We start from the raw sequence: 27,177 nt of genomic DNA, 5'->3' as shown, positions 1-27,177 counted from the left end.
AAGAGAGCTACAGTGGCTATACTAACAACAGACAAAACACACTTTAAAATGAACGCTGCTACTACAGAGGACATTTTACAACGATGAAAGGGTGAATCTATTATGAAGATATAACAGTTATAAATATAGATATACCTAACAACAGAGGTTCAGAATACATGAAGCAAAGCTAACAGAATTGAAGACAGAAAGGCAATTCAACAAGTTGGAGACTTTAATACCCACTTTCAATAATGGAGGAGACACTAGACAAAATAAGAAAACAGCAGACTTGAACAACAGCATCAATTAATGAGTCCTGACAGATACACAGAACACTCAACAACTGCAGAATACATATTCTTCTCAGGTGCTCACAGAACAGCCCAGGACAGATCACGTGTTAGACCATAAAACAAGTTTCAGAAAATGTAAAATAATTTAAGTCATTCGATGTGTGATCTCAGACTACAATGCAAGGAGATAAGAAACCAATAATATGAGGAAATTTGAGGAATTCACAAATATTTGAATAAATAATATACTCCTAAATAACCAACTAGCTAAAGATGAAATCACAAGGGAAATTAGAAGATACTTTGCATTAAAACATAATGTATCAGCCAGGTGCGGTGGCTCACGCCTGTAATCCCAGCACTGTGGGAGGCCGAGGTGGGCAGATCATGAGGTCAGGAGATTGAGACCATCCTGGTTAACATGGTGAAACCCCGTCTCCACTAAAAATACAAAAAAATTAGCCAGGCGTGGCGGCGTGCGCCTGTAGTCCCAGCTGCAGGGGAGGCTGAGGCAGGAGAATGGTATGAATCCGGGAGGCAGAGCTTGCAGTGAGCCGAGATTGCACCACTGCACTCCAGCCTGGGTGACAGAGCAAGACTCTGCCTCAATAAAAAAAAAAAAAAGAAAAGAAAAAGAAGAAACATATCAAATTATTTGTTTAATATTAAGCTGAAATGATCATCCTCTCACCTACTCTTCTCCATCTCCCTTTGCCACTTCTCCCAAGTCTCCCTTTTTCTCATCTATGCAACAGCAATTCCCTCCCTCCCAATTTACATAGCAGAGGTGTACTTCTTCCAGCTGATCCTGAAAGATCCTGAACTATTTTCCATTAGGCACATGCTGTTTCTCCACAGGAGTCAATGCTGACACAAATCTCTTAAACAGACACTTGAATATTCAGGTAAACATGCTAGGGAGCCAGTAAGGGTGTAAAGTGGGAGTCTCATCAGCCATTGGAATTCCAAATCCAATGACTATTACGCTATTATGCACCCATGTATTTATTATATGGCTTATGAAACATTTTGGGGATATATTTATAATATACTTTTCTCAGTGGTAAAATTGCATAGAAAAGTATATGCTATAATCTTAAAAGTAAGTATACTTTCAAGAGAATCATGGCCAAATAAAAATAGATGATAGTTTTTTTTATCTTTTATTAGTCATATTATTTGTGTAAATAAGAACCAGAAGAAAATTCTAAATTCATTAAAGAACTAGCCAGGAGAAGTTAAAATAAAAACAAATAAATTAACAAAACCCTCAGAGAACTAATAACCAGAAAACCAGAGTTCCAGATACAAAGCTTGAGCATGTCCTTAAATCTTCGGGATGGAATCTACAAAATAAATTTTGTAGTTATTGATTCTCTTCTTCAACACTCCTTCTTGAATTAAGTTAATGGTTTGCATAGGTATTTACTATGTACTTAGCTCTTTTAGTTCTGGCAATCTATGGTTCATTATTCTAAATAGAGTCCATTAGGATATTTTAATTTGGCTGAAATAAATTAAAAATCTGTAGTAAAATCTCTTTACAATCTTACATCTTGAAGAGAATATTTGGTTTAAAAGAGATTCTCAGTACTATTACGGGAGGAACTGGAAAAAGAAAAAAATGTAGATAGAAGGAGTGATTTGAGAATTACTAGCTTCTATCAATAGTGTTCAGGTGTTTTTAAAAAAAATTTCAGAAGGACTCCTATACCTTTAAATCACTGGGTCATCAATAAAAATCTGGCGTCTCTCTTGCTAAGGCAGCCAACACAGAGGCAGGAAGAACAAAAGTGAAAAAAAAATTGAGGGCAGGAGGCTATGTACATAGTTTAGAGTTGGCTCATCTTGTAATCAAACAATTGTACACTTTTACAGTTGTAATCATAATAAACTTCAGCCTGAATCCTCCCCAGATTTCTTGTTTGAGAATTCTACTCTATGGAAGCATTATTAAAGTGTAAAAGAAAGTATCACTTTTATCTACCTCTAAAGGCTTTAAATCCACACTAAAAATGAATAGCCAATTCATTTATTATATATTTTATCATCTATGATTCAACCAAATATTTGTTTACTGGTACTCATTTCATACTGTAAAGCACATTTTATCTATATCTTTAAGCCTTTTACAATCTAATATAAGACATATCATGAGTGTAACAGAAATAATCTAAGACTAAAACAACTTTTCAGACTCTTTAATACTGATTTGGGTTTGTACTGAGAAATGTAAGAAAGCAAATGATTCAGGAGATAGAATCCATTTATATACATTTATATGCAGGAGATAAAATGCATTCCCTTAACCTCAATACGGATAGGCACCACATAGCCAGTGCCTCACTAGCATTCAAATGCATGTTTACATTTCTGAAAATGTGTTAACTGAGATGAACTTGCACTAAAAAGGGCAAATTATAACTAAGTGGAAAGCTCTGTTCATCACAAATCCACAATTACTCACATTGCATGTTCTATTGCTTATGTTGTTTTGGTATAGGAATTAGGTCTTAATACATAAATTTGAAATAAAATATACTCATTGTGTCAGCCCATTCTTATGCTGCTATGATGAAATACTGAGACTGGGTAATTTATAAGAAAAGAAGTTTAATTGACTCACAGTTCCACATGGCTGGGGAGACCTCAGGAAACTTTCAATTATGGTGGAAGGTCCCTCTTCCCAGAGTGGCAGGAGACAGAATGAGTGCTGAGCGAAGGGGGAAGTCCCTTATAAAACCATCAGATCTTGCGAGAAAAGCATGGGGGAAACCACCCTCATGATTCAATTACCTCCACCGGGTCCTACCTTTGACACGTGGGAATTATTAAAATTCAAGATGAGATGTAGGTGGTGACGCAGAGCCAAATCATATCACTCATCAACTGAAAACTTTTTAACATAATTTAAAATTATTCTTACTTTTTTCCTTCTTCTTCCTCCTATTCTTATTTTTAAAAAAAACTGTATCACTCAATTTTTAAGACTTTGTAAGATGAAGTGGGCTTAAGAAAAACACAAAAAATGACAAGAAGACATATAAATCAGTACATTGGGAAAAAAAGGTGTGAATGGGGTATTTCCTAACTTGTTTTACAAGAAGTAGGTAACAAAATTCCTACCTAATCCAAACTTCTTTTCTGAAAACAAAACCCATGTTTAATTATCTGTGAAACTCTGAGCACCAATCATGTCAGATTTTGTTTTCCTATGTGTTCATTTGTTCATGCATTCACCCATCTATCCAGCATGTACTGAGGCTCTGTGTGTGCTAAGTACTCTGGGGTAAGATATTGAGGATACAGACTAAGATATGGTCCTTGTCCTCAAGGGAGGAATGAGATAATTCCAACTGAGTATGATAAATGGTATTGACAGAAGTGAGCACAAGAATGCTCAAAGAACAAACAGGGAAGTAACTCATCCAGTGTGGTGAGGAAGTATAAAAAAGGGTCAGTGAAAACTTCCTAGAGCAGTGGTCCCCAACCTCTTTGGCACCAGTGACCAGTTTCATGGAAGACAATTTTTCTTTTCTTTTTTTTTTTTTTTTGAGACAGGGGCTCACTCTGTCACCCAAGCTGCAGTGCAAGTGGCACGATTTCATTGCAACCTCCACCTCCTGGGCTCAAGTGATCCTCCCACCTCAGCCTCCTGAGTAGCTTAAACTATAGGCATGCACCACAATGCTTGGCTAATTTTTCTGTATTTTTGGTAGAGACGAGGTCAGGCTGGTAGAGACCAGGCCAGGCTAGTCTCAAACTCCTGAGCCCAAGCAATCCACCTCAGCCTCCCAAAGTGCTGGGACTACAGGTGTGAGCCACTGCACCTGGCCGAAGACAATTTATCTTTTCATGTCTTAGCTGTTATTGAAGTCATTGATGATAGTTATATTTTCATGAGTTTTTATCTTGTTGACTATATTTCAGGGGGTGGGGAATGGTTTCAGGATGAAACTGTGCCACCTCAAATCATCAGGCATTAGATTCTCATAATTAGTGCACAACCTAGATCCCTTGCATGCACAGTTCACAATACGGTTTGTGCTCCTCTGACAGGAGGCAGAGCACAGGTGGTAATGCAAGTCATGGGGAGTGGCTGTAAATACAGATGAAGCTTCACTTGCTCAACCACTGCTCACCTTCTGCTGTATAGGAAAGGATGCAGAGCTAAATTTCAGAAAATTATTAGAAAAGTTAGCCAAATGAGCATGCAGAGAAAAGGAGAAATACAATTTTATACTTGTATAGCACTTTAAATGTTTCCAAATGCTATTACCTATATTATTTACATGAAAAAACTAAGGCCTAGAGAAGTTGAAGGGTTTGCCAAAGTTTTATGGCTAGTAAATGGTAAAGCTCAAATTAGCACCTAAACTCCTGCTTATAACCTAGCATAATGGTGTCCCACCTTTTAAAGTATAAGAAATTTTGGCCAGGTGTGGTGGCTCATGCCTGTAATCCCAACAGTTTAGGAGGCCAAGGCAGGTGGATCGCTTGAGCCTAGGAGTTCAAAACCAGCGTAGGCAACATGGCAAGACCTCGTCTCTACAAAAAAATACAAAAAGTAGCCAGGCGCGGTGGCACGTGCCTGTAGTCTCAGGTACTCGGGAAGCTGAGATGGGAGAATCACCTGAGCCCAGGGAGGTCAAGGCTGCAGTGAGCCGTGATAGTGTCACTGCACTCCAGCCTGGGCAACAGAGTGAGAACCTGTCTCAAAAAAATAACATAGGCCCGGCGCAGTGGCTCACACCTGTAATCCCAGCACTTTGGGAGACCGAGGCAGGCAGATCACGAGGTTGGGAGATTGAGACCATCCTGGCTAACACGGTGAAACCCCGTCTCTACTAAAAATACAAAAAATTAGCCGGGCATGGTGGCGGGCGCCTGTAGTTCCAGCTACTCAGGAGGCTGAGGCAGTAGAATGGTGTGAACCAGGGAGGCGGAGCTTGCAGTGAGCCGAGATTGTGCCACTGGCTCTAGCCTGGGTGACAGAGCGAGACTCCGTCTCAAAATAAATAAATAAATAAATAAATAAAATAAAATGAAATAATACTAGGTTTCTACTTGGGATAATAAAAAAGTTCTGGAACTAGATAGTGATGATGGTTGCACAACACTAAATGAATTTAATGTCACTGAATTGTATACTTTTAAATGGTTAAAATTGTCAATTTTATAATATGCTTCCTTTACCACAATAAAAAAGTTTTATAAACAAAGAGCAGGTATACCTTGAGTATACAGTGATTACAGACATACATTTAAAAAGATTCAGAATTCAATACTGCCTTTAATTACTATTTTATTAATTATAGCAGCAACATATCCTTAAAATAATATTTACAAAAATCTGAAAAGTTATTAAGTCTACAATGTTTGAAGTGCAAACTTGATTTCTTTACATGGTAAGTTCCTGAGGAGTCTATAACCTATGACTTGGGAATCACTGGTCTATGTTCTTCAAACAAAAATTAAACTCTTCCTGATGTTTAAGGGGTTTCCAGAAGTGGTCCTTCAACGATGTGACCATACAGATGCTATTCAATCTTAGAGATTTCAGAAGGCCAGATGTTAGACATTATCTTCTTTTTTCTTTTTCTTTTCTTTTTTTTTTTTTTGAGATAGAGTTTCACTCTTCTTGCCCAGGTTGATGTGCAATGGCACAACCTAGGTTCACCGCACCCTCCACTTCCGGGTTCAAACAATTCTGCCTCAGCCTCCTGAGTAGCTGGGATTACAGGCATGCACCACCATGCCCAGCTAATTTTGTATTTTCAGTAGAGACAGGGTTTCTCCATGTTGGTCAGGCTGGTCTCGAACTCCCAACCTCAGGTGATCGACCCGCCCCGGCCTCCCAAAGTGCTGGGATTACAGGCATGAGACACTGAGTCTGGCTGACATTATTTTCTTTAGAGAAGTATAGTAATGCACTTAAACTATGCTCCATCTGCAAACTTGTTTGCCACTCAATGTACTTTATAAATTTCTTATAATCTCTAAATCCCCAGAGTAGGTTTTACATAAATTATTTCCATAAGGATAAAAGATAAAATAAAACCAATATATTTATCAAATGCACCCATAGCACTGTAAAAGATACACAGAAGTATTTGAATGGTCACTGCCCAAAAGGAACCAGAAATATAGTCAAGAAGATACAAATTCATGAAAATGTAACTACCATAAATTACTTCAATAACAGCTTAAAACCATGAAAAGAAACACAAAGCAACACATACTGATTACCTGCCACAGGTACAGGAAGAAACTGCTATGGGGTTTCAGAGAAGGGAGTAATTACTCCTCCATGGTGGTGTAAAAAGGTTCTACAGGAGAACTGGATTTGAAATGAAGTGCATCTTAAAGAGCAAATGTGATGTGGAGAGGTCAAGCACAAAGAAGAGAGGATTAGAATATCCTTCATTAAGCTTCATTTAACGCACTAACTGCTTGCCGAACTCATTCTGTGTCACACACAAGAATACAAAGGTGAGGTGCTCTGTGTTACCCATGGTCAAATTCCCCTTTGTAGGCCTGAAACCCCTCATTACTTATCATATGATAACAATAAACTATTTTCCCTGATAGTGGGAAACAAATGGGACTGACAAGTTTTTTATGACTGCTCTTTTAAAATAAGTCACACCTTTCATTTGAATTTACCTTTCCCCAAAAGGTAAATTTCATATATTGCAATGTATCCTCTTGCAAGCTTCTTGTAAAAAAATCTCTTCCCAGAACTTTTACTTACCATTTAATATTGCCACTAAAAAACAGACAGGCACTTGTCCACTGAACTAAACATAGATGAAGGACGAAGTCATGACTGGATCTCAATACTGCACGTCACTTTTGTCCCAAGAGTATAATAAAGAGTCAAGAGTCTCTCTCTTTTGAAGCAGTCATCTAATCATTCTAACGGGGAAAATTTTTTGTGTGCAATGGTTTGTGTCCAAAAAGACAGGTGGAGGTGGGGTGATGTGGACTTTACATAAAGGTTCATTTCACAATTTTGACCCTACCTTCCAAGGACCTAACTGATTAGCTCAGGGTGAGTACCTGATGTGAGCTGGGGAAATGTAAATATCTCACATGTGGCCCAACGTCCTGGCCAAAGCACTCTTCCAAGTTTTTATTTTTTAAAGCTAGAACTAGGAATCAAAGTCAATCCTTTTCTGATGGTAAAAGTCATGAGGATGAAATTTAGGGGGTATAAAGCAACCACGATTTTGCCATGTAGAGAAGCGTAAAAAGTTCATGTAAACAACTATCTCTGAACAGCCTTAGCATAAAGCTACAAAAATATGTCACACCTTATCAGTCTTAAATATATCAAACCTTTAACAGGAAGAGAGAAAATGTACATTGGTATTAATGTTACCACCTTGTTGGTTCTCGGGTTCAGCATAAGTGGCTTGCCTTTTTCTTTTATATGCAAACGTCGACATGCCAAAGTACAAGTGGTAGAAACTACTCTTAACCGGGACAACATCTTTTCTTTCACCTGAAAAAAACAAACCAAATAAACCACTGTTGAGAATCATATTATAGGCCTCCATGTCCACTGGGTATCAGTTTTCAAAACACATTCATGTTTCCATAGGCTGCAACTGTTTTAAAAAGGTAACAATAGGCGAAGGTGAAAACTTAACTTTTTCTGATAACACTCTTATGTTCTTGGGAAATAATCACTGCTACTCTTTATGTACCACCTACTATGTATCAGACACTGCAAAAAACATTTAACCTCTTTCTAGACACACAAGTGTGGCAAGGTATGCATCTCCCACTTGTGAGAGAAACAAATTAAGAGGTTAAGAAACAAGGTAACATAGTAAATAGCAAAGTGAGTTTCATTTTAGTGAGTGAGAGTTTAGCTTGAAGGTAGAAAAGTAAATAATAGGAAAGTGGAGACACACACAGAGGAAGAAAAACTATCCTGATTCTTAATCTAGACCTAGAATTTCAATGTACTATGTTTAATGTTTAAATTTAATATACTAGAATTTTTTGTCTTAGCAAACCTGTTATTTAATATAAATAAATAATATAAATTGGCTAGAAAACATACAAATTGTGTATAATTACTTTATATGAAATAATGTATAAAATAATTGCATCCATCATAAACATGGACATTTTTAAAGAGAAAACTATACATTAAATGTAAAATATTTAGTGACAATAGATTCTTCTGCTTACCAATTACCTCACCAAAAATCAGAATTTGAAATGCCTATTTATTTCTTTAAACATTACAAATCATTGCAATGATTATGCTGTTAAGTTTTTTTAAATGGAATTTCTATTTGTGGAGAAATCCATGATCTGTGTGAGGGGGCAGCAAAACCATTTACATAAGGATTTTTTTTTTCTTTTTCAAGCTCATATACCATAAAAGTAACCATTTTAAACTGAACAATTCAGAGGCATTTCAGAAATTCTTTTTTTGTTTTTGTTTTTGAGATGGAGTCTCGCTCTATCGCCCAGGCGGAAGTGTAGTGGCACGATCTCAGCTCACTGCAAGCTCCACCTCCCGGGTTCACGGCATTCTCCTGCCTCAGCCTCCTGAGTAGCTGGGACTACAGGCGCCCACCACCATGCCTGGCTAATTTTTTTGTAGTTTTAGTAGAGAAGGGGTTTCACTGTGTTGGTCAGGATGGTCTCGATTTCCTGACCTCGTGATCCGCCTGCCTCGGCCTCCCAAAGTGCTGGGATTACAGGCATGAGCCACCGAGCCCGGCCAGAAAATTCTTATAGTTGTACAACCACCACCTCTATTTATTCCAAAATAACTTTTTACCCCAGAAAGAAACACTATACCCATTAAGCAGTTATTCCCCATTCCTCCTTTTGGTCTGTTACAACATAAACTCTTTATTACTATTATTCTGTATATTTATGCTTTACAACAGAAGTTTTGCCAAGCTCTACTATAAGGGTTACAAATCCCTGTGACCCGAAAGGCAGGAAGGAAACTATCCTGCCTGTGTTGTACACACACACACACACACGAGGTGGGGGGGGGTTGTTCAGTGGCAGCATGATTTCTGGATTACTTTTACGCATATTTCAATCCAGAGGTCAGCGAGAACTTCAAAAAAGGGAATTTATTTATTTATTTATTTTTGAGAAAGAGTCTGGCTCTGTTATCCAGGCTGGAGTGCAGTGGCGCCATCTCGGCTCACTGCAACCTCCGCCTCCCAGGTTCAAGTGATTATCCTGCCATCCTGCCTCAGACTCCTGGGTAACTGGGACAATACGCACATGCCACCGCGCCCAGCTAATTTTTTATATTTTTATTAGAGATGGGGTTTCACCATATTGGCCAGGCTGGTCTGGAACTCCTGACCTCATGATCCACCTGCCTCAGCCTCCCAAAGTGCTGGGATTATATGCATGAGCCACCGTGCCCAACCAAAAAAGGGATTTTTTTTTTTTTTGAGATGGAGTCTCTCTCTGTCGCCCAGGCTGTAGTGCAACAGCGCGATCACAGCTCACTACAACCTCTGCCTCTTGGATTCAAGCTATTCTCCTGCCTTAGCCTCCCGAGTAGCTAGGATTACAGGAACCCGCCATCATGCCCGGCTAATTTTTTTTTTTTCTGTATTTTTGTAGAGACAACATTTTTACTATGTTGGCCAGGCCGGTCTTGAACTCCTGACCTCAGGTGATCCACCTGCCTCAGCCTCCTAAAGTGCTGGGATTACAGGCGTGAGCCACTGCGCCTGGCCAAAAAGGGATGTTTTAAAGGTGTTGCATGATCACTTATTCCTGGACACTGAAACACTCCAGTTTGCAAGTAACTATGCTGAAGTTGTTTTCTGCCTCCCATACCACTTCCATCCACCAACCTTTGAAATGAAGTGCGATTTGATGTTTCAAGACCACCTGCACGAGGCTTAGCGTTTCATCAACACATCCATGTATGGATGGTAAGCCTGATATTAAATATGACGCAGTCAGAGTGAGAAGTCCTTCAACATTGCCAAGAATGTTTCACTCACATTAAATAGTCATTGATGCAATTAAACTAAATAATCAAAGCATTAAGGACATGAATGAAAAGAATGTGTGAATGATTTAAAAGATTTCCTGTTCTTTGTCAAAAAAGTGAAAAACACTGTACAGGTAGCCAGGCCAAGATAGTAGGGATGGTTTTGTTCACAGCTTCAAAGAAGAAATTTAAGAATTAATTATGAGCCTTAACAAAACACTGACAAAGAATGTAGAAAATGGGAAGAGCAGAAAGAGTAAGAGGAAAAGGCAGTAATAGAAAATCTTCAATGTACTGTTAAAAAAATGATTTAATTTCTGAATATGTTGTTAGTAGAATAAAACTACAAAATCACACATAGGAGATTTGAGACCCTTTTAAGAAATATTTGAGCTGTTCAAAAGACAGTAAGACAGAAAAATAACCAGTAGCTGAGCCTACACAAACCTTTTGAGTCAAACACAAGCAAATTACTTTCTCAATTACCAAGGCTGACTATTGGGGAGGCATCAAACTCTAACAACTTCCTGATAGCCTTTTCAGGGGAAAGGTAACACAAATTATTGAAATTATGTATTTTACTCATCTGACTGGTCTTATTCATTAAGCAGGTGCTACATCATTATCCTCATCCTTTTTCATTGCTGCATTTCTATTATAGTCATAATAGAGTAGCAAAAATAACCATGATGAAAAATAAGTGTTCAGGTTATCTTTTTAGAAATTAATTTATGCTACCATCTTGATGCTTTAAGTTCAAAATACTATAAAATTACGATTTTGCATATACACTATTACTATTATTCTGTATATTTATGCTTATTATTTTATAATAACTCAAGTATTCAAGCAAATTTAAAGGGTTTTTTTTTTTTTTTTTGAGATGGAGTCTCACCCTATCGCCCAGGCTGGAGAGCAATGGCATGATCTCGGTTCACTGCAACCTCCGCCTCCCGGGTTCAAGCAATTCTCCAGCCCCAGCCTCCCAAGTACCTGGGATTACAGGCATGTGCCACCATGCCCAGCTGACTTTTTGTATCTTTAGTAGAGATGGGGTTTCACCATGTTGGCCAGGCTGGTTTCGAACTCCTGACCTTGTGATCCTCCTACCTCAACCTCCCAAAGTGTTGGGATTACAGGTGTCAGCCACCGCGCCTGGCCTTAAAGAGTAATTTTTTTACTATACTTTTCACTTCATGACTCCACTGAATTGTTTTTCTTAGAATAAAAAAGCAGCATTATTTTGGGCCCATTTACAACACAGGTCTAAAGCTGCAGATGATATAACTGCCATCTAGAAAATCTGAGACAGGCAACCGAAAAAAATACTAGAACTAATAAGAAGACTTCAGCAAAGTGGCTGATTATATCAGCAATAAGATCTTTAATAGGATAAAAGATTCTATTTATAATACTAATACAAATTATAAAATACCTAGGAAGTACACCAACAGAGAAACTAATAGACATAAAGAAGTCCTAAATACATGGATAGAAATACCCATTTCTGGATGGGAATAGTCAACAGTAAAAATATCAGTTTCCCCTGAAACAATCCACACAGTTCTAAGGCAATTCCAACAAAAATTCCAAGAATATTTATAGAGCTTTGTTTTTTATTTTTTTAGAGACAAGATCTCATTCTGAGCTCAGGCTGGAGTGCAGTGGCCCAATCATAGCTCACTGCATCCTTGAACTTTAGGGAGCTTTAGACTCAGCTTGAACGTATATTTGAAAGAGCAAATGTGAGAAAATCCAAGAAATTTTGAAAAAGAAGAGGTAGAAGGATTTGCCATTACAGTTAGCAAAACCTTTCAAACAGATTAAAGATGTTAACATTTTTTCAGAAAGTAAAGAAACTATAAAGAATTACAAGTCCAGGCCGGGTGCAGTGGCTCACCCCTGTAATCCCAGCACTTTGGGAGGGCAAGGCAGGCAGATTGTTTGAGTTCAGCAGTTCGAGACCAGCATGGTCAATATGGTGAAACCCCGTCTCCACCAAAACACACACACACACACACACACACACAAATAAAATTAAGCTGGGTGTGGTGTACACCTGTGGTACCAGCTAAGGTGGGAAGATTGTATGAGTCTGGGAGGCAGAGGTTGCAGTGAGCCAAGATTATGCCATTGCACTCCAGCCCTGATGACAGAGTGAGACCCCATCTCAAAAAAAAAAAAAAAAAAAAAATTGTAAGTCCAATTCCAGGTGGTCCAGGTAGGCCTCCTGGTGTCATGGAGAAACGGGTCTGTGACTAGTGCCCCCCACAAATTTGTGTGATACTGGAGACACCATGAACAAACACCATCACTGTCTATGGCAACAAGAGTCTTCTGCTATCTTAGCCTATTTGTGGGAGTGAATTCTTTTGGGGATCATGCGGAAACACATCTGTGCCATTTAAAAAATGTCACTCATGTCTATGGTATTCTAAACCTGCAGAGTTACCTCTGGGACTTTCCATGAAAAAGGCTCATTGGCTTAGGTGCTTATGAAATAAATTAATTGGCTGTATTTATGAGAAAATTTTTCAGAGACCTCTTATCTTTTCAGAGATCTATGAAAAGATACAAAAGGAAAATCACAAGCAGAATTCAGATTTACAACAAAGTAAAACTCCTTTGTATGCTCAAACTGTCTGCTTTGGATCCCCTGTGGGATTTATAAAGAAGACCACTCCACCTTGTAGTCTGGTAGTTCAGATTAACCTTCCTCAGTGTCTCCTCTGACCTAGCCAAACTCCTTCTTGAAAAAGCTTAAATTCTATTTGAAATAAAGCTAGTTTAAAAATTGTTGGTAAAATAAGAATGTCTCAAAATTGTCAGTATTAAATATAATTCAGACATTTTTGCCTTGGGTCCACTGGTCAGATTTACAGTTTCTTCTTCCTTATTTTAAGGTCATCAAACTGTTGCTCCTGAGATATTTTTAATATTTGTTTGATTTGTCTGAACTTATGTTTTTGGTTTTGAGCCTTTAAATTCTGCAGTCTACACAGGTGACCATGGTGAGGCCCAGGTACATACATTTATCTTCAGTACCTGGGCCACCAGCTGCAGGGCAGAGCCAGGCCCTATATGGTCCTGCCCTCCTGGTCCAGCAGTGCCTCCTGGCCATGCTAGAAGGGGCTGGGTCCCCCAGACAGACGTAGTCTTCATAGCTCTGTCCAGGACTCTGTACCTGGTACATAGCAATTAAAATTGCTTCCTGCTAGGTTTTATACTGGAAATTAGTAAGAGTCAAAATTGCAATATATGTAATTAAAACAACTAGATATAAAGAAAATTATTTTACAAGAAAGGCAGGATGCTTTTTGGTGAGGAAAGTTATAAGACAGACAAAAGATGTGTTTTTTGTTTAAAAAAGTAATTCCGTCTAGTTTAGAGGTTATTTAAAAGTTTTATAATGAAGGAAAAAAATGATATAGATAAAACTAAATTGATAAAATAAGTTAGAGAAGAAAAAAACCTGAAATAATTTTGTAAGTAGTTGTAAAAAATTTACAGAAATCTTATCTTGTGTGGTCAAAGTTGACTGAGATTGAATTTATTTATAAGGCTTTATTAAAATTCACTTTAATAGTACTACATTGAGGCCCTGCACAGTGGTGCATGCCTGGAATCCCAGCACTTTGGGAGGCTGAGATGGGTGGATCACTTGAGTTCAGGAGTTCGAGACTAGCCTGGGCAACATAGTAAGACTTTGTCTCCACAAAAAGTACAAAAAAGGAATAATAATAATAATAATAATATATTGAATTTGGTTTTCTCTTCTGAATAAGATTTTTGTGTAGTATTAATAAAAAAATAACAAAAGACTATAATTTGCCTTTTGAGTAAGCTGCAAAATAGAAGAAACATTGTTTGCATCATACTGTCTTTATTGAGCCTTTTGATTTTTTTGGAAAATGGGGTTGCTTTTCTATCAAAGAGTGAGGATTCTTGATTTTTGAAATCTCTAAACTATCACCAAATCAAATTTCAAATTCCAAATTATATCTTTTTGACCTTAAACCAACTCTTGGACATTCCAAAAGGGCACGCAGAAGCCCAAGTGAAACTATTAGGCTTACTGGGCATGTTAAATTATATGGGAAGCATTATCAAATAAGAATAATGTTGCTGGGCGCAGTGGCTCAAGCCTGTAATCCCAGCACTTTGGGAGGCCGAGGCAAGGCCGGATCCGAGGTCAGAGTCGAGACCATCCTGGCTAACGCAGTGAAACCCCGTCTCTATTAAGAAATACAAAAACTAGCGAGGCGAGGTGGCGCCTGTAGTCCCAGCTACTGGGAGGCTGAGGCCGGAGAATGGCGTAAACCGGGAGGCGGAGCTTTGCAGTGAGCTGAGATCAAGCCCACTGCACTCCAACCCTGGGTGACAGAGTGAGACTCCGTCTCAAAAAAAAAAAAAAAAAAAAAAAGAATAATGTTTAACCATTTCCTACAGTCACATTAACATGAACAGGTCAATATGTGTTCCAAAACTGCATGAGATTCCTGGAAATCTGATACGTCTTAGGAAATGTTGTCAGTCATAATTCTAATGCTAAACTGTTGTATGTCACAGAAATAACTAAATTTCCTTGTCAATTGTATCATTATTATTACGAACTCTTATCAAGTCTTTAACCATGGCCCATTTTTAAGTCTTATTATCTGTGGTAAATTGCTTTTTCCTAATACATCTTCAAAAAGATCCCCCTTTATTACAAAGGATACAGATGAAGAGCCAGATAAAGAGATGTAGATGGCAAGGTATTGGGGGCAAGGGGATGCAGGGCTTCCATGCCCTCTATGGACAGGCCACTCTCCCAGCGCCATGTGTTCAGCAACCCAGAAGCTCATCAAATCTTGTTGTTCAAGAGTTTTACAGAGCTTAATGTTCAGCACCCCAAAGCTCATGGATAGGGCTGAAAGTTCTAACCCTCTAATCACTTGGTCTTTCTAGTGATCAGCCCTATCCTGAGGCTGCCTAGGGGCTCTACCTAGGCAGACTAGAGTCACCTCATGTGACTAGCATACACTCAGGTGTGATCAAAAGGGGATCATTATGACAAAAAACATGCCTATCATGGGGGGGGGAGGGGATTAATGGATACAAATATACAGCTTGACAGAAGGAATAAGACCTAGTGTTAGATTAGTAAGGTGACTATAGTTTATAATAATCTACTGTACATTTTAAAATAGTTAAAAGAATGTTTCTAGCATAAATACAAATATTGAAAGTGATGGCTAACCAAAATACACTGACTTGATCTTTACAAATTATATGAATATATTAAATTATCACATGTACCCTGAACTATGTACATCTATTATGCATCAGTTAAAAACATTTTTTTAAAGACACTCCTATCATTCAGGAAATCCAAGGGTTGGAGGAGCTCTGTGACAGAATTGGGAAGATCAATATATTCAGTACAATACCACACTATTTAATGCATCTTTATGACCCTGATACCCTTTATAGAGCTTCCTTCCTAAAACAGTATCTATTACCAAGTACATAAACCTTAAACTAAATAGTGCTTTATTCTAATTAGATTTACATAGATTTTTCTTGAATCATAATTATAGTTATCACGAGTCTTAGATATCACCTAGTTTAAATATCTTAATTTAAATGAAAAAAACCCTAAAGCCCAGAGATAGAAATGGACAGTCCAGTATCACTCAGCTTATTAGTGGTAGTCCAGGGTTTTTATTTGCTTTCCCTTCCTCTTCCAAATTTTTCAGCTTCTGAGCCTTTGGTTATATTGTTTTTGTTTCATAAACGTATTCCCTCCCATTCCTTTCTAAATTCCATTTTTAAAGACAAAATTTCATTTCATTTATTTTCTTTTATTTTGAGACAGGATCTTGCTCTGTTCCCCAGACTAGAGTGCAGTGGCATGATCACAGCTCACTGCAGCCTTGACTTCAGGGACTCAAGCAATCCTCCCACCTCAGCCTGTCAAGTAGCTGGGATGACAGGCATGTGCCACCATGCGCAGCTAATTTTTGTAGGTTTTTTTTTTTTTTTTTTTTTTTGGCAGAGAAAGAGTTTCACCATTTTGCCCAGGCTGGTTTCCAACTCCTGGGCTCAAGTGATCTGCCAGCCTCAACCTCCCAAAGTATTATGGTTACAGGCGTGAGCCACTGAACCCGGCCTCATTTCTTGATTAAGCAATTTATCCACCATCTAACTTCTTATACAGCTCTTTAGTTATCTATTTCTGATATTCCGTTTTTTCACTTCAATTATTTTATGTCTATATTTCTATTTGGTTCTGTTTTACAGTCACCAGTTCATGCTTCATAACTTTAAATTCTGACCTCATTAAATAGATATTTATTTATTTATTTATTTTTATTTTTTATTTTTTTGAGACGGAGTCTCACTCTGTCGCCCAGGCTGGAGTGCAGTGGCCAGATCTAAGCTCTGCCTCCCGGGTTTACGCCATTCTCCTGCCTCAGCCTCCCGAGTAGCTGGGACTACAGGCACCCGCCACCTCGCCTGGCTAGTTTTTTGTATTTTTTTTTTCAGTAGAGACGGGGTTTCATCGGGTTAGCCAGCATGGTCTCAATCTCCTGACCTCGTGATCCGCCCGTCTCGGCCTCCCAAAGTGCTGGGACTACAGACTTGAGCCACCGCACCTGGCCTAAATATTTACTTTAAAGACATTTTCTAATGTCTTTAGTGCCTGAATATAAATTTTCAGTCTCTTTCAATGGCATAATTTTTGTCTGTAAGCTCACTTTTAAAAAAAATAAGAGCAATCTTTCACGGTGGTCCCATACATGTTGTATGTTGTGGAAATCAACCCTTGGGGGCAGTTTTAAGTTTGCCTCTATATGAGATCTAGAGGGTCTACAGGCTAAAACTAGTTTCTACGTTAGTTTCTGTGTTAGATGGTTACATACCTCGGGTAGAATTCCAAAGTCAAATTCAAACAAGTTGAGGCTTAGGATTCTACTTATGGTGTGGGATGGATGGTTTAACTCTTGTCTCAACCCCAGTGAGGATACAGTCTTCATTCATGGAGAGAAAAGTGTTTCCCCATTCTCAGCTTCCCAATATATGTCTAATTTTGGTTCTGAATGTTGAACAGGCCTTGGGAACTCAGTTTCCATCTCCTGGCAAGCAATAAGCACTTCAGACCCTAAGTAGTATTTATGTACTGTATTTCTTCCCTGTCTACCCATGGAACATTTGTCTTCAATCAAGCTCACTGCTATAGGTTCTTTCTTCCTTCCTGCATGTGGAGATTTCTCTCTTGCTTTCAAACTTGGCTCTGTGTTGTTTCAATTTTACTTACCATCTCTGTGTTTTTAGAGCAAGAAAGGGAGATTCCGGCATGTGACTAATTGATCACTTTAAACTGGAAGTTGATTCAGTTTAAACCTATATCATAATTATTTACTCATCTATTGAGCACCTACCACACGCCAGGGCCGGAATGAGGCCTACGGTTAGTATTGCTCTCATAATCCTACTTAACACTACAGGAATCCATGTCTTTTTAGCCTCTATGAAACGTACACCATCAGATTTGGTTTTCCTTTTTCTTTTTGAGACAGAGTCTCGCTGTCACTGTCACCCAGGCTGGAGTGCAGTGGCACGATCTTGGCTCACTGCAGCCTCTGTCTCCTGGATTCAAGTGATTCTCCTGCCTCAGCCTCCCAAGTAGCTGGGACTATAGGCACACACAACCATGCCTGGCTAATTTTTTTGTATTTTTGGTAGAGATAGGGTCTCTTTATGTTGCCCAGGCTGGTCTCAAACTCCTGGCCTCAAGCAATCTGCCAGCCTTGCCCTCCCAAAGTGCCAAGATTACAGGTGTGAGCCACTGCATCCAGCCAGATTTGGTTTTCTTTAGGTAAACATCAAAAGCATTCAACAGAATCTATTAAATCACCACCATGCAATATATTCTGTTAATGTTCTATTACCAGTAAGTTATAAAGTCCTATATAAAGCTCACCTTTGTGCTTTTTAAAAGAACTATAAACATGAACAAAACCAAGAAAAAGAACTTGGCCAGGTACAGTGGCTCATACCTGTAATCCCAGCACTTTGGGAGGCTGAGGCGAGCGCATCACTTGAGGTCAGGAGTTCAAGACCAGCCTGGCCAACGTGGTGAAAACTCACTTCTACTAAAAATTCAAAAATTAGCCAGGCAGGGTGGTGCATTCTTATAATCCCAGCTACTCAGGAGGCTGAGGCATCAGAATCGCTTGAACCAGGGAGGTGGAGGTTATAGTAAGCCGAGATCATGCCACTGCACTCCAGCCTAGGCAACAGAGTGAGACTCCATCTCAGAACAAAATCTAACTCACCCTTTCTCAGTTTTAAATTAAAAAATAGACATATATCTGTATAGGCTTCCCAAGTGTTCTTTTTTAAAAATTTTAAATTTGTATGGGTATACACACACACACACACATAGAACCACCATTGTGTACTTACAAAATATCTTCGCTATCTGAATCTAATAATTGATATCTATTAAATACGTACAATCTAGAAGAAGAAACAGTGGTAGAGCCTGCTTCGAACAAACTCCGTTGATTTTACTTTTAAGAGAGAGAATTTGCTATATAAGAGAATTCTTCACTGGATTTCTTTAAATAGCAAGATTTTTCAGGCTATTTTTAAATTTCAAGTTACTCAAATTTGACTTTTATACATCGTTTCAGGATTATGCTGCATGAAAGGTCCATATCACTTTATTTCCGTCTATTAGCGTACTCCAGAAAGTACCGGCAGTTGGTTCTACAAGTACAAATTCTATATACATCATGTTTCTACACTTTTAAAATTAATCAGTATCAAATTACTAATGTTAATTATATCAGCACAGTGTTAAAAATATGCACACCAAGTAGCTTTCTCCCCAGAATCCCCAACATGGCGACAAAAGTATTATTAACAAAATTGGGATGGTTGATACTCTGCTAAGTGGTGAAAAAAACCTATTTAAATTTTAAAAATTGTCATTTAAAAAAAGTTTTATTATTATTATTATTTTTAGAGATAGTATCTCACTCTGTCACTCAGGCTGGCGTACAGTTGTATAATCATAGCTCACTGCAGTCTTGAACTCCTGGCTCAAATGATTCACCTGCTTTAGTCTCCCAAGTAGTTGGGACTATAGGCATAAGCCACTGTACCTGGCTGATTTTAATATTTTGTAGAGCTGGCATCTCACTATGTTGCCCAGGCTGGTCTTGAACTCTTGGCCTCAAGCAATCTTCCCACCTCAGCCCGTGAGTTGCTAGGATTACAGGCATGAGCCATCACATCCAGCTAAAAAGAAGTTCTAAAGTAATTCATCATATGTTTGTGTGGCTCTTCCGGGAGAGACAGCATTATTTACTACAGTTACAACTTTGGGCCTGGCGTCGTGGCTCAAGCCTGAAATCCCAGCACTTTGGGAGGCTGAGGCAGGCAGATTGCCTGAGACCAGGAGTTCGGGACCAGACTGGCCAAACCACGGCAAAACCCTGTCTCTACTAAAAATACAAAAAAATTAGCTGGGTGTGGTGACAGGCACCTGTAATCCTTGCTGCTCGGGAGGTTGAGGTGGGAGAATCGCTTGAACCTGAGAGGCGGAGGCTGCAGTGAGTGGAGATCATGCCACTGCACTCCAGCCTGGGCAACAAGAGCGCAACTCCATTTCAAACACACACACGCACACTTTGGTGATTAGTACTGCAAACTAGGTAAATCTAAAATGGTATGGAATACATTTTATTTTGAATCAAAGGCAATCCCCCAAAAAATGCATTTTGGAATCATCAGTTAAGATCAGGTTTCTGATATATGAAATATTCTATTTTCAACTCCTAGTTAAAATCTTGTTCCTATCAAATAATGAATTTGGGCCCAGCACAGTGGCTCATGCCTGTAATCCCAGCACTTTGGGAGGCCAAGGCGGACAGATTACGACATCAAGAGATTGAGGCCATCCTGGCCAACATGGTGAAACCCCATCTCTACTAAAAGTACAAAAATTAGCCAGGCGAGGTGGTGCGTGCCTGTAATCCCAGTGACTTGGGAGGCTGAGGCAGGAGAATTGCTTGAACCCAGGAGGTGGAGGTTGCAGTGAGCAGAGATTGCGCCACTGCACTCCAGCCTGGTGACAGAGTGAGACTCTGTCTCAAAATAAATAAATAAAATAATGAATTTGGCTTGTATATAAAGACAACATCACCTCTCAAATCTACCTCACAGAAAACTGTGATGATCAAATAAGAGAATATATGCAAAAGAGTATTATAAAGATAAAACATATTATTCAAAGTATTAGAGAATTTAATTTTATTAGCAAGTGATAGAGTAAAATAAAATATAAAAGTAATTTTAACAGTGTCTTTAGTAGGCATAAGCAAAAAAACAACTTAAGGAAAAAACCAATCTTTGCAGAAATCAGCACTCAGAACACTTACAGAGAGAAACAGACAGGTGGGCTTAATATCTGCTGGAGACAAGACAGAACACGGAAAACACACACCTAACTCCTTATGTTACACAAAGATGACAGAAGGAGAACTACAGGAGCGAGGGAAGTAAAAACAGCAAATAAAAGAAGGTGGGGATTCTAATTTTGAATAACTAAGTAAAATCAAGCTATTCACCGGAGTTTCTTTCTTTTGTTTTTTAGACAGAGTCTTCCTCTGTCACCCAGGCTGGAGTGTAATGGCACGATCTTGGTTCACTGCAACCTCCACCTCCCGGGTCAAGCAATTCTCCTGCCTCAGCCTCCCGAGTAGCTGAGATTACAGGCAACCGCCACCATGCCTGGCTAATTTTTTGTATTTTTAGTAGAGACGGGGTTTCACCATGTTGGCCAGGCTGGTCTCGAACTCCTGAGCTCAGGTGATCCATCTGCCTCGGCCTCCCAAAGTGCTGGAATTACAGGTGTGAGCCACTACACTTGGCCGGAGAGTTTCTTGAATACTGGCATATGCCTGTGGTTTCCTGCCCTGGTATGGCCACTGCCTTGCTCTTTCCATGAGTAAGCATGGACAAAAGAACTACTTCAAACAGGGAGGCAGTGGAACTCACCCTCTGGGTGGTATTTATAAACTGCACTGGGACTAAAGCTGTGAAAACATTGGCTGTTGGAGACTACTCTCCCTGGCCCCCTACCTGGGGGGAGAAGGAAACAGTCAACACCTGAGAAAGACTGTTCACAGGAGACCAAAACCCTAGACACTGTTCACTAGAAAGAGCTCAAGACAGGGCAACAAGCACAGGCCTTGCGGTCAGACAGAGTGGAGAGTGAATCTGGACTGGACTCAGCTAATTACCAGTTCAGAATCAGTTGTGTCACCCAGGCATTCCCAAATGGTCTCTGAATTGGTGTTAGTTTAGGACATGTTTTTGACTGGTCTATGACCAAATCAGGAAAAACTAACACAACGTAATACAGTTTTTCATAATATTATTCTGTTTTTATGTTGTAATTATGACCTTCCTACCTTTGTGGTGGTAAAAATGTCCCTTTTTAAAGGAAAGGATCAGGACAGTAGATTGCAGTAGGTTTTTTGTTTGTTTTTTTGAGACAGAGTCTCAAAAATCACTGTCGCCCAGGCTGGAGTACAGTGGTATGATCTCGGCTCACTGCAACCTCAGGCTCTCAGGTTCAAGTGATTCTCCTGCTTCAGCCTACTGAGTAGCTGGGATTACAGGTGTGTGCTAACATATCCAGCCAATTTTTGTGTTTTTAGTAGAGACGGGGTTTCACCACGTTGGTCAGGCTGATCTCGAACTCCTGACGTCAAGTGATCCACCCACCTCTGGCTCCCAAAGTGCTGGGATTACAGACATGAACCACTGCGCCCAACCAGATTGCAGTAGTTTTTAAGAAGGTTCTTAACCTTGACATAACTAAAAGTTGGAGATCTTACGTCTGGTCCCAACTGTCCCCCACACATACAGTTTTTCACTTGTCCACTAAGTCCAAAAGTCTGGAAGCCATTGACTTAGATGTCTCATTTTTCTCATCAATAAAGTGGGGGAGGGGAAACTTGCAGAATTCTGTGTAGTAATGTTGATATACGTATTATTAATATACTCCTTAGAGTTTTACAATAGTATCAGTATAAAGAGCTTGACTACTTGACTTGAAAGTTTGCTTAATAAAACCCATACCAAATAGTCTAGCAGAGTGGTCAAAGGGCGAGTTCTGGAGTCAAACTGCCTGGATTTAAATCCTGTGGCTAACACCTGTAATCCCCAGCACTTTGGGAGGCCAAGGAGGGTGGGCTGCTTGAGCTGAAGAGTTCCGGGTCAGCTTGGGCAACATGACAAAACCTCATTTCTACGAAAAATTCAAAAATTAACTGGGGGTAGTGGCATGCGCCTGTAGTCCCGGCTACTTCAGACGCTGAGGCAGGAGGATGGCTTGAGCATGGGAGGTTGAGGTTGCCGTGAGCCATAATAGCACCAGGGCACTTCAGCCTGGGTTAGAGTGAGACCCTGTCTCCAAAACGAAAACAAAACAAAACAAAGCAAAACAAAATAAATCCTGGCTTTGCCATTTACTAGCTCTGTGATGCTGAGTAAGGCACAACCTTCCCGATTCGCATTTTCTCATGAGTAAAATGGGAACATTAAACCACAAGACCTATTTAATAGGCTGTTTTAAGATTTAAATTAGATAATCTATTTAAGATGCTTATCACAACACCCTCTAGGTGCTCTAGAAGCTAGTTATAAGCATTACTATTAGCAGTTATAGACTAAGGTGGTTGCAAGGTGCCTTCTAAATGCCTGCTAGTTTCTGCATCAACATCTTTTAATGATGAAATTAATATAAGAGACTGAAAGGATAATCATGATTAACATTTATTTAAAATATTTCAAATCAAATCTCTAAGTCAAGAATGAGAATTTGGATGGCATACAGATACAGGCAACATTAAATGTCATCCTAAACAAGTATATACAGAATCAATATATTTTTTATCACTTTTGAAATCTGTACATATTGATCAAAGGAGGTATAATATGCTGCCATAAAATCAAAATGGTAACTTTCAAATAAAATAATTTCTAATAAAAGTTATCTTTTTATAAAGTCAATGTAATTTTTAGTGTGAATTTTGTCCTCTAACATTAATCCCTAGTAAATATAAGTTTTAATGTTATTTGTGTTTCAAAATATGGCTCACGCCTGTAATCCCAGGACTGTGCGAGGCCGAAGGAGGTGGATCAGTTGAGGTCAGCAGTTCGAGACCAGCCTGAAAAACATGGTGAAACCCCGTCTCTACTAAAAATACACACACACACACACACACACACACACACACACACACACGCACAATTAGCCGGGCGTGGTGGCGCATGCCTGTAGTCCCAGCAACTAGGGAGGCTGATGCAGAAGTGCTTGAACGCAGAAGGCGGAGGTTGCAGTGAGCGGAAATCACCAACACTGCACTCCAGCCTGGGCAACAAGAGCGAAACTCCGTCTTAAAGAAAATAAAATATGTCTAGTTTGTCTGAAATTCACCAAAATCAATTAGAGTTTTTAACTTAATATACAAATTATACATACATAACTAGAAGTTTTAAATTTTACAAACTAAGTTCCCAAATGGTAAATGGGTTTTTTCCTTTATGAATATTTTGTTTTCATAAATATATTAAAAGACAAAAACATACAAACACCCTCTAAGGGTGTCACCCATAAGCAGTTCTCAGGAATAGCTATTAAGCATAAATATATTATTCTCAAGAGAATATTTCTACAGAAGCATAGCCCAACATTTGCTATTAATGCCCGATAAAAGTCATACTGGGAGCCAGGCGCAGTCGCTCACGCCTGTAATCCAAGCACTTTGGAAGGTCAAGGTGGGTAGATTACTTGAGGTCAGGAACTCGAGACCAGCCTGGCCAATATGGTGAAACCCCGTCTCTATTATAATTACAAAAATTAGCTGCCCTCAGGTGATCCACCCACGTCGGCTTCCCAAAGTGCTGGATTACAGGCGTGAGCCACCGCGAACGACCTATATGTATGTTTTTAAAAACAACCGTTTCTCTCATCTAACAGAATATTTGCAAATTGAAAATCAAAATCATGGGTACAATATCGCAATTAGCTTAACAACATGAGCAATGCTTAAGGAACATGCACGTTTATGGGAGTGGGGGTGAAGGATGCAGCTATGAAGTTATACCACTTGAGTTTGAATCTAGGCTTTGTCACGTTAAAACTGTGGTCTTGGGCAAGTTACTCAACCTACATAAACCTTAGTTTCCTGGTTTGTAAACTGGAGACAGTAACAGTATCAACCTCAAAAGGGTTATTTTGAGACAATCCGTGTAGAAACTAGCGCTCTGCCTGTCACCAGCGATTAACACATGCTACTATTGTTATCGTTATCAACTGCAACACTAACAGAAATAGCAATGCTATTAACCGCTTTGCTTAGAGGTGATAGCCACAAGCATCAGGAAGGTAAATCCACAGACAGAAGACATTAAAACGTTTTGTAAGAAAGCACATGTTAATTTGATCACGCTTCTCACCACAAGCAACATAAATTTTCTAGAATTATCTCTGGAACCAAAAAAGAAAGTCGAAACCTAGGACCACCTAGATAACACCATATGCAGAGATAGTTATCTCCAGCGTGGAAGAAACACGTGCCAATCCCGATCCACAGATGGCATTTCATAAGAATAGACGAAATCAGTCCAATCTTATAACTCTCCAGCCCGCAGCAAGTCTTTTTTTTTAAAGGGAGGAGCCACACACACAGCCTAACTCCTGCCGTTAACTCGGCCCGACTGAATAAGAGATAGACTTGCCAAAGGGGTTTCCAGCCACAAAAGTCCTTCTGCGGAGGGGTGCAGAAAGAGCCAGAAAGAGATGCTGGCGTTTGGGAGGCCCAGGGCCTCGCTCCCGGGCGAGACGGGGGCGCCCCGGCATCAGCGTGCGGAGGAACCTGGAAATCGCGCGCACGGATGAGCCGCGGTCGCTGGAACCCGGGTCGCCGCAACGCAGCCGGTCTCTCGCCCTCAGCGCGGACTCCGCGGGCCGCCTCCCTTCCCCCAGCCCCCACCGCCAGGCCGGGACCGGCTGGGGCCGCACGCACGGAGGCCGGAGGCCGGAGGCGCGGCAGCGCTGGGCTCTCGGGGCTGGGCCAAGGGAGGCCGGCGCCGCCCGCTCCTCTCCCGGAACCCCGCCCGGACCCCACCTCGCCGGGCCTTACCAGAGGTCTCGCGCCGCGACAGGTGGTGCTGCCGGCGGAGAGGCTGCGCCCTGCCGCCCGCCCTGGCGATGCTCAGCTCCCGCGCAGCCCGGCCGTCCCCTTCTGCGAGCCTCCCGGAGCCGCCGCCAGCTCAGGCTCGCACAGGCGCGGGCGGCCCCACACCCCGAGGTAGCCCGAAGAGCGGCGGGGTGAGAGGAGGGCGACCGGAGCCGGCCAGGCGCGGGGCCAGGAAGGCGCGGCCCACGGAAGGCGCGGCCCACCGCGGAGACGGACGGGTTCGCGGGCCAATGGGAGGCAGGAACCGCCCTGAGGGGCGGACTCCGTCTGGAGGCTTAGCTGCAGGCGCCGGGGTTCCTGCCCTCAGCGCCTTCCTCAACTCCGCTCTTGGAGGTTACGGTTCTGAGGCGGGGCGGGTGCCTTCGTGAACGCCATGCTGCGGGTGTGAGAAGTGCAGTGCAGAGTAGGAGGAGGAGCTCCGCCGCTCCCTGAAGGAAGCCGGGGCTGGCCGACCGCGCCCCCAGCACTCCCGGCCCTGGGGTCCTAGTCTCCAAACCCGCCGAGGCCAGGGAAGCTGGGAGTTGGGGTCCGTGCTGCCTGAGCCACAGAGGAAGGGGGAGGACGGGAGGGCAGGACACTGCAAAGGAAGGAGGAAGAACAAAGGAAGGAGGAAGAACACCCAGGAAATGCGAGGCTTCCGCACTTCAGCGACGCTTTCACTTTCCGAGCTGTTTTGTGTGCGGAGGACTTGCTCTTCCGTAGAATTCTTTGCCACTCCTCGTGGCTGCTGGCAAGATTATTGGCCTGCGGGGAATTTACCAATCACCTTCACTGTCACAGTCACCATAAATAGATGTTCAGTGTTCTGCCTCAGAAAAGCAACGGAACACTTAATTGTCTTGTCCTTGAAAGCAGCAGGGACCGTGCCTTCCTACATCCCTACCCCCGCCCCCGCAACTGTTGTGACATGGGAGATATTTCTTCACCCTTAATTCAGAAAATGTTATCACCCAAAACTCTTTACTGTAATGAATTCGTGTACTCTTAAAACAAGGCAAGGTAATGTTAATTTCAAAAATAAGATGTAAAATATAAAAAAGAGGCAAGGCAGAATAAAATTAAAAGTGTTGGAAATGTAGGATTAAGAAGATGGAGTGGAAGTAGAGAAGAGTGAATTTCTCCCTCCTAAACTCTGATAATTATGTAAAATCTGGGGCAGCCGCCCCTCTCTAAACATTGAAGGGTGGGGCGGAAACTCCAGTTAGGTGATAACCCATAGGTGTGGTTGCTATAATAACCACCGCAGGCGTGGAGAAGTTATAAATATGCATGACCTAAAGTAACCCTGCTTGCCAGGAACTTACAAGATGCAGCAGGTTGGATGAAGGAAACGAAACATTACAAGTATCTTTCTACATAAACGCTTCATTAGTAGAGGTGAAATTCTTTTGTCCTTGAAAGACAGTTGTGGGGGTGGGGAGGGTGGACGGGAAATGGGGAGATATTGGTCAAAAGGTAAAACGTTTTAGTTAGGAGTAAGTTTTAGAAATACCGCACAGCGTGGTGACTATAGTTCATAATGTATATTTCACAATGGCTAAAAGAGTAGATTTTAAATAGTCTCACCAAAAATAAATAAGTATGTGAGGTAATGGATATGTTAGCCTAATTTGATCATTCCACAACGTATTGA

At 40.6% G+C, this 27,177-nt stretch overlaps 1 protein-coding gene across 3 annotated transcripts in view; it reads right to left on the bottom strand.

The window, feature by feature from the left end:
* Positions 1 to 25,917, bottom strand: part of ME2 (malic enzyme 2) — a 71,704-nt gene extending 45,787 nt beyond the window's left edge. For 2 of the 3 annotated variants that reach the window (XM_003914383.5, XM_021930121.2), the window contains exons 1-2: positions 25,488 to 25,917; positions 7,663 to 7,782 (exon numbers count right to left, since the gene is read on the bottom strand). In XM_003914383.5, the coding sequence (XP_003914432.1) occupies positions 7,663 to 7,770 (108 nt within the window). In that variant the 5' untranslated portion in view covers positions 7,771 to 7,782; positions 25,488 to 25,917. The remainder of the gene's footprint in view (positions 1 to 7,662; positions 7,783 to 25,487) is intronic. The other variant, XM_021930120.2, reaches the window with a different exon arrangement.
* Between the last annotated feature and the right edge of the window lie 1,260 nt (positions 25,918 to 27,177).

This window comes from Papio anubis, chromosome 19, assembly GCF_008728515.1.
Source record: "Papio anubis isolate 15944 chromosome 19, Panubis1.0, whole genome shotgun sequence".
Classification (NCBI taxonomy): Eukaryota; Metazoa; Chordata; class Mammalia; order Primates; family Cercopithecidae; genus Papio; species Papio anubis.
Note: the sequence above shows the minus strand (reverse complement) of the source record. Positions and strands in the feature narration are given on the sequence as shown.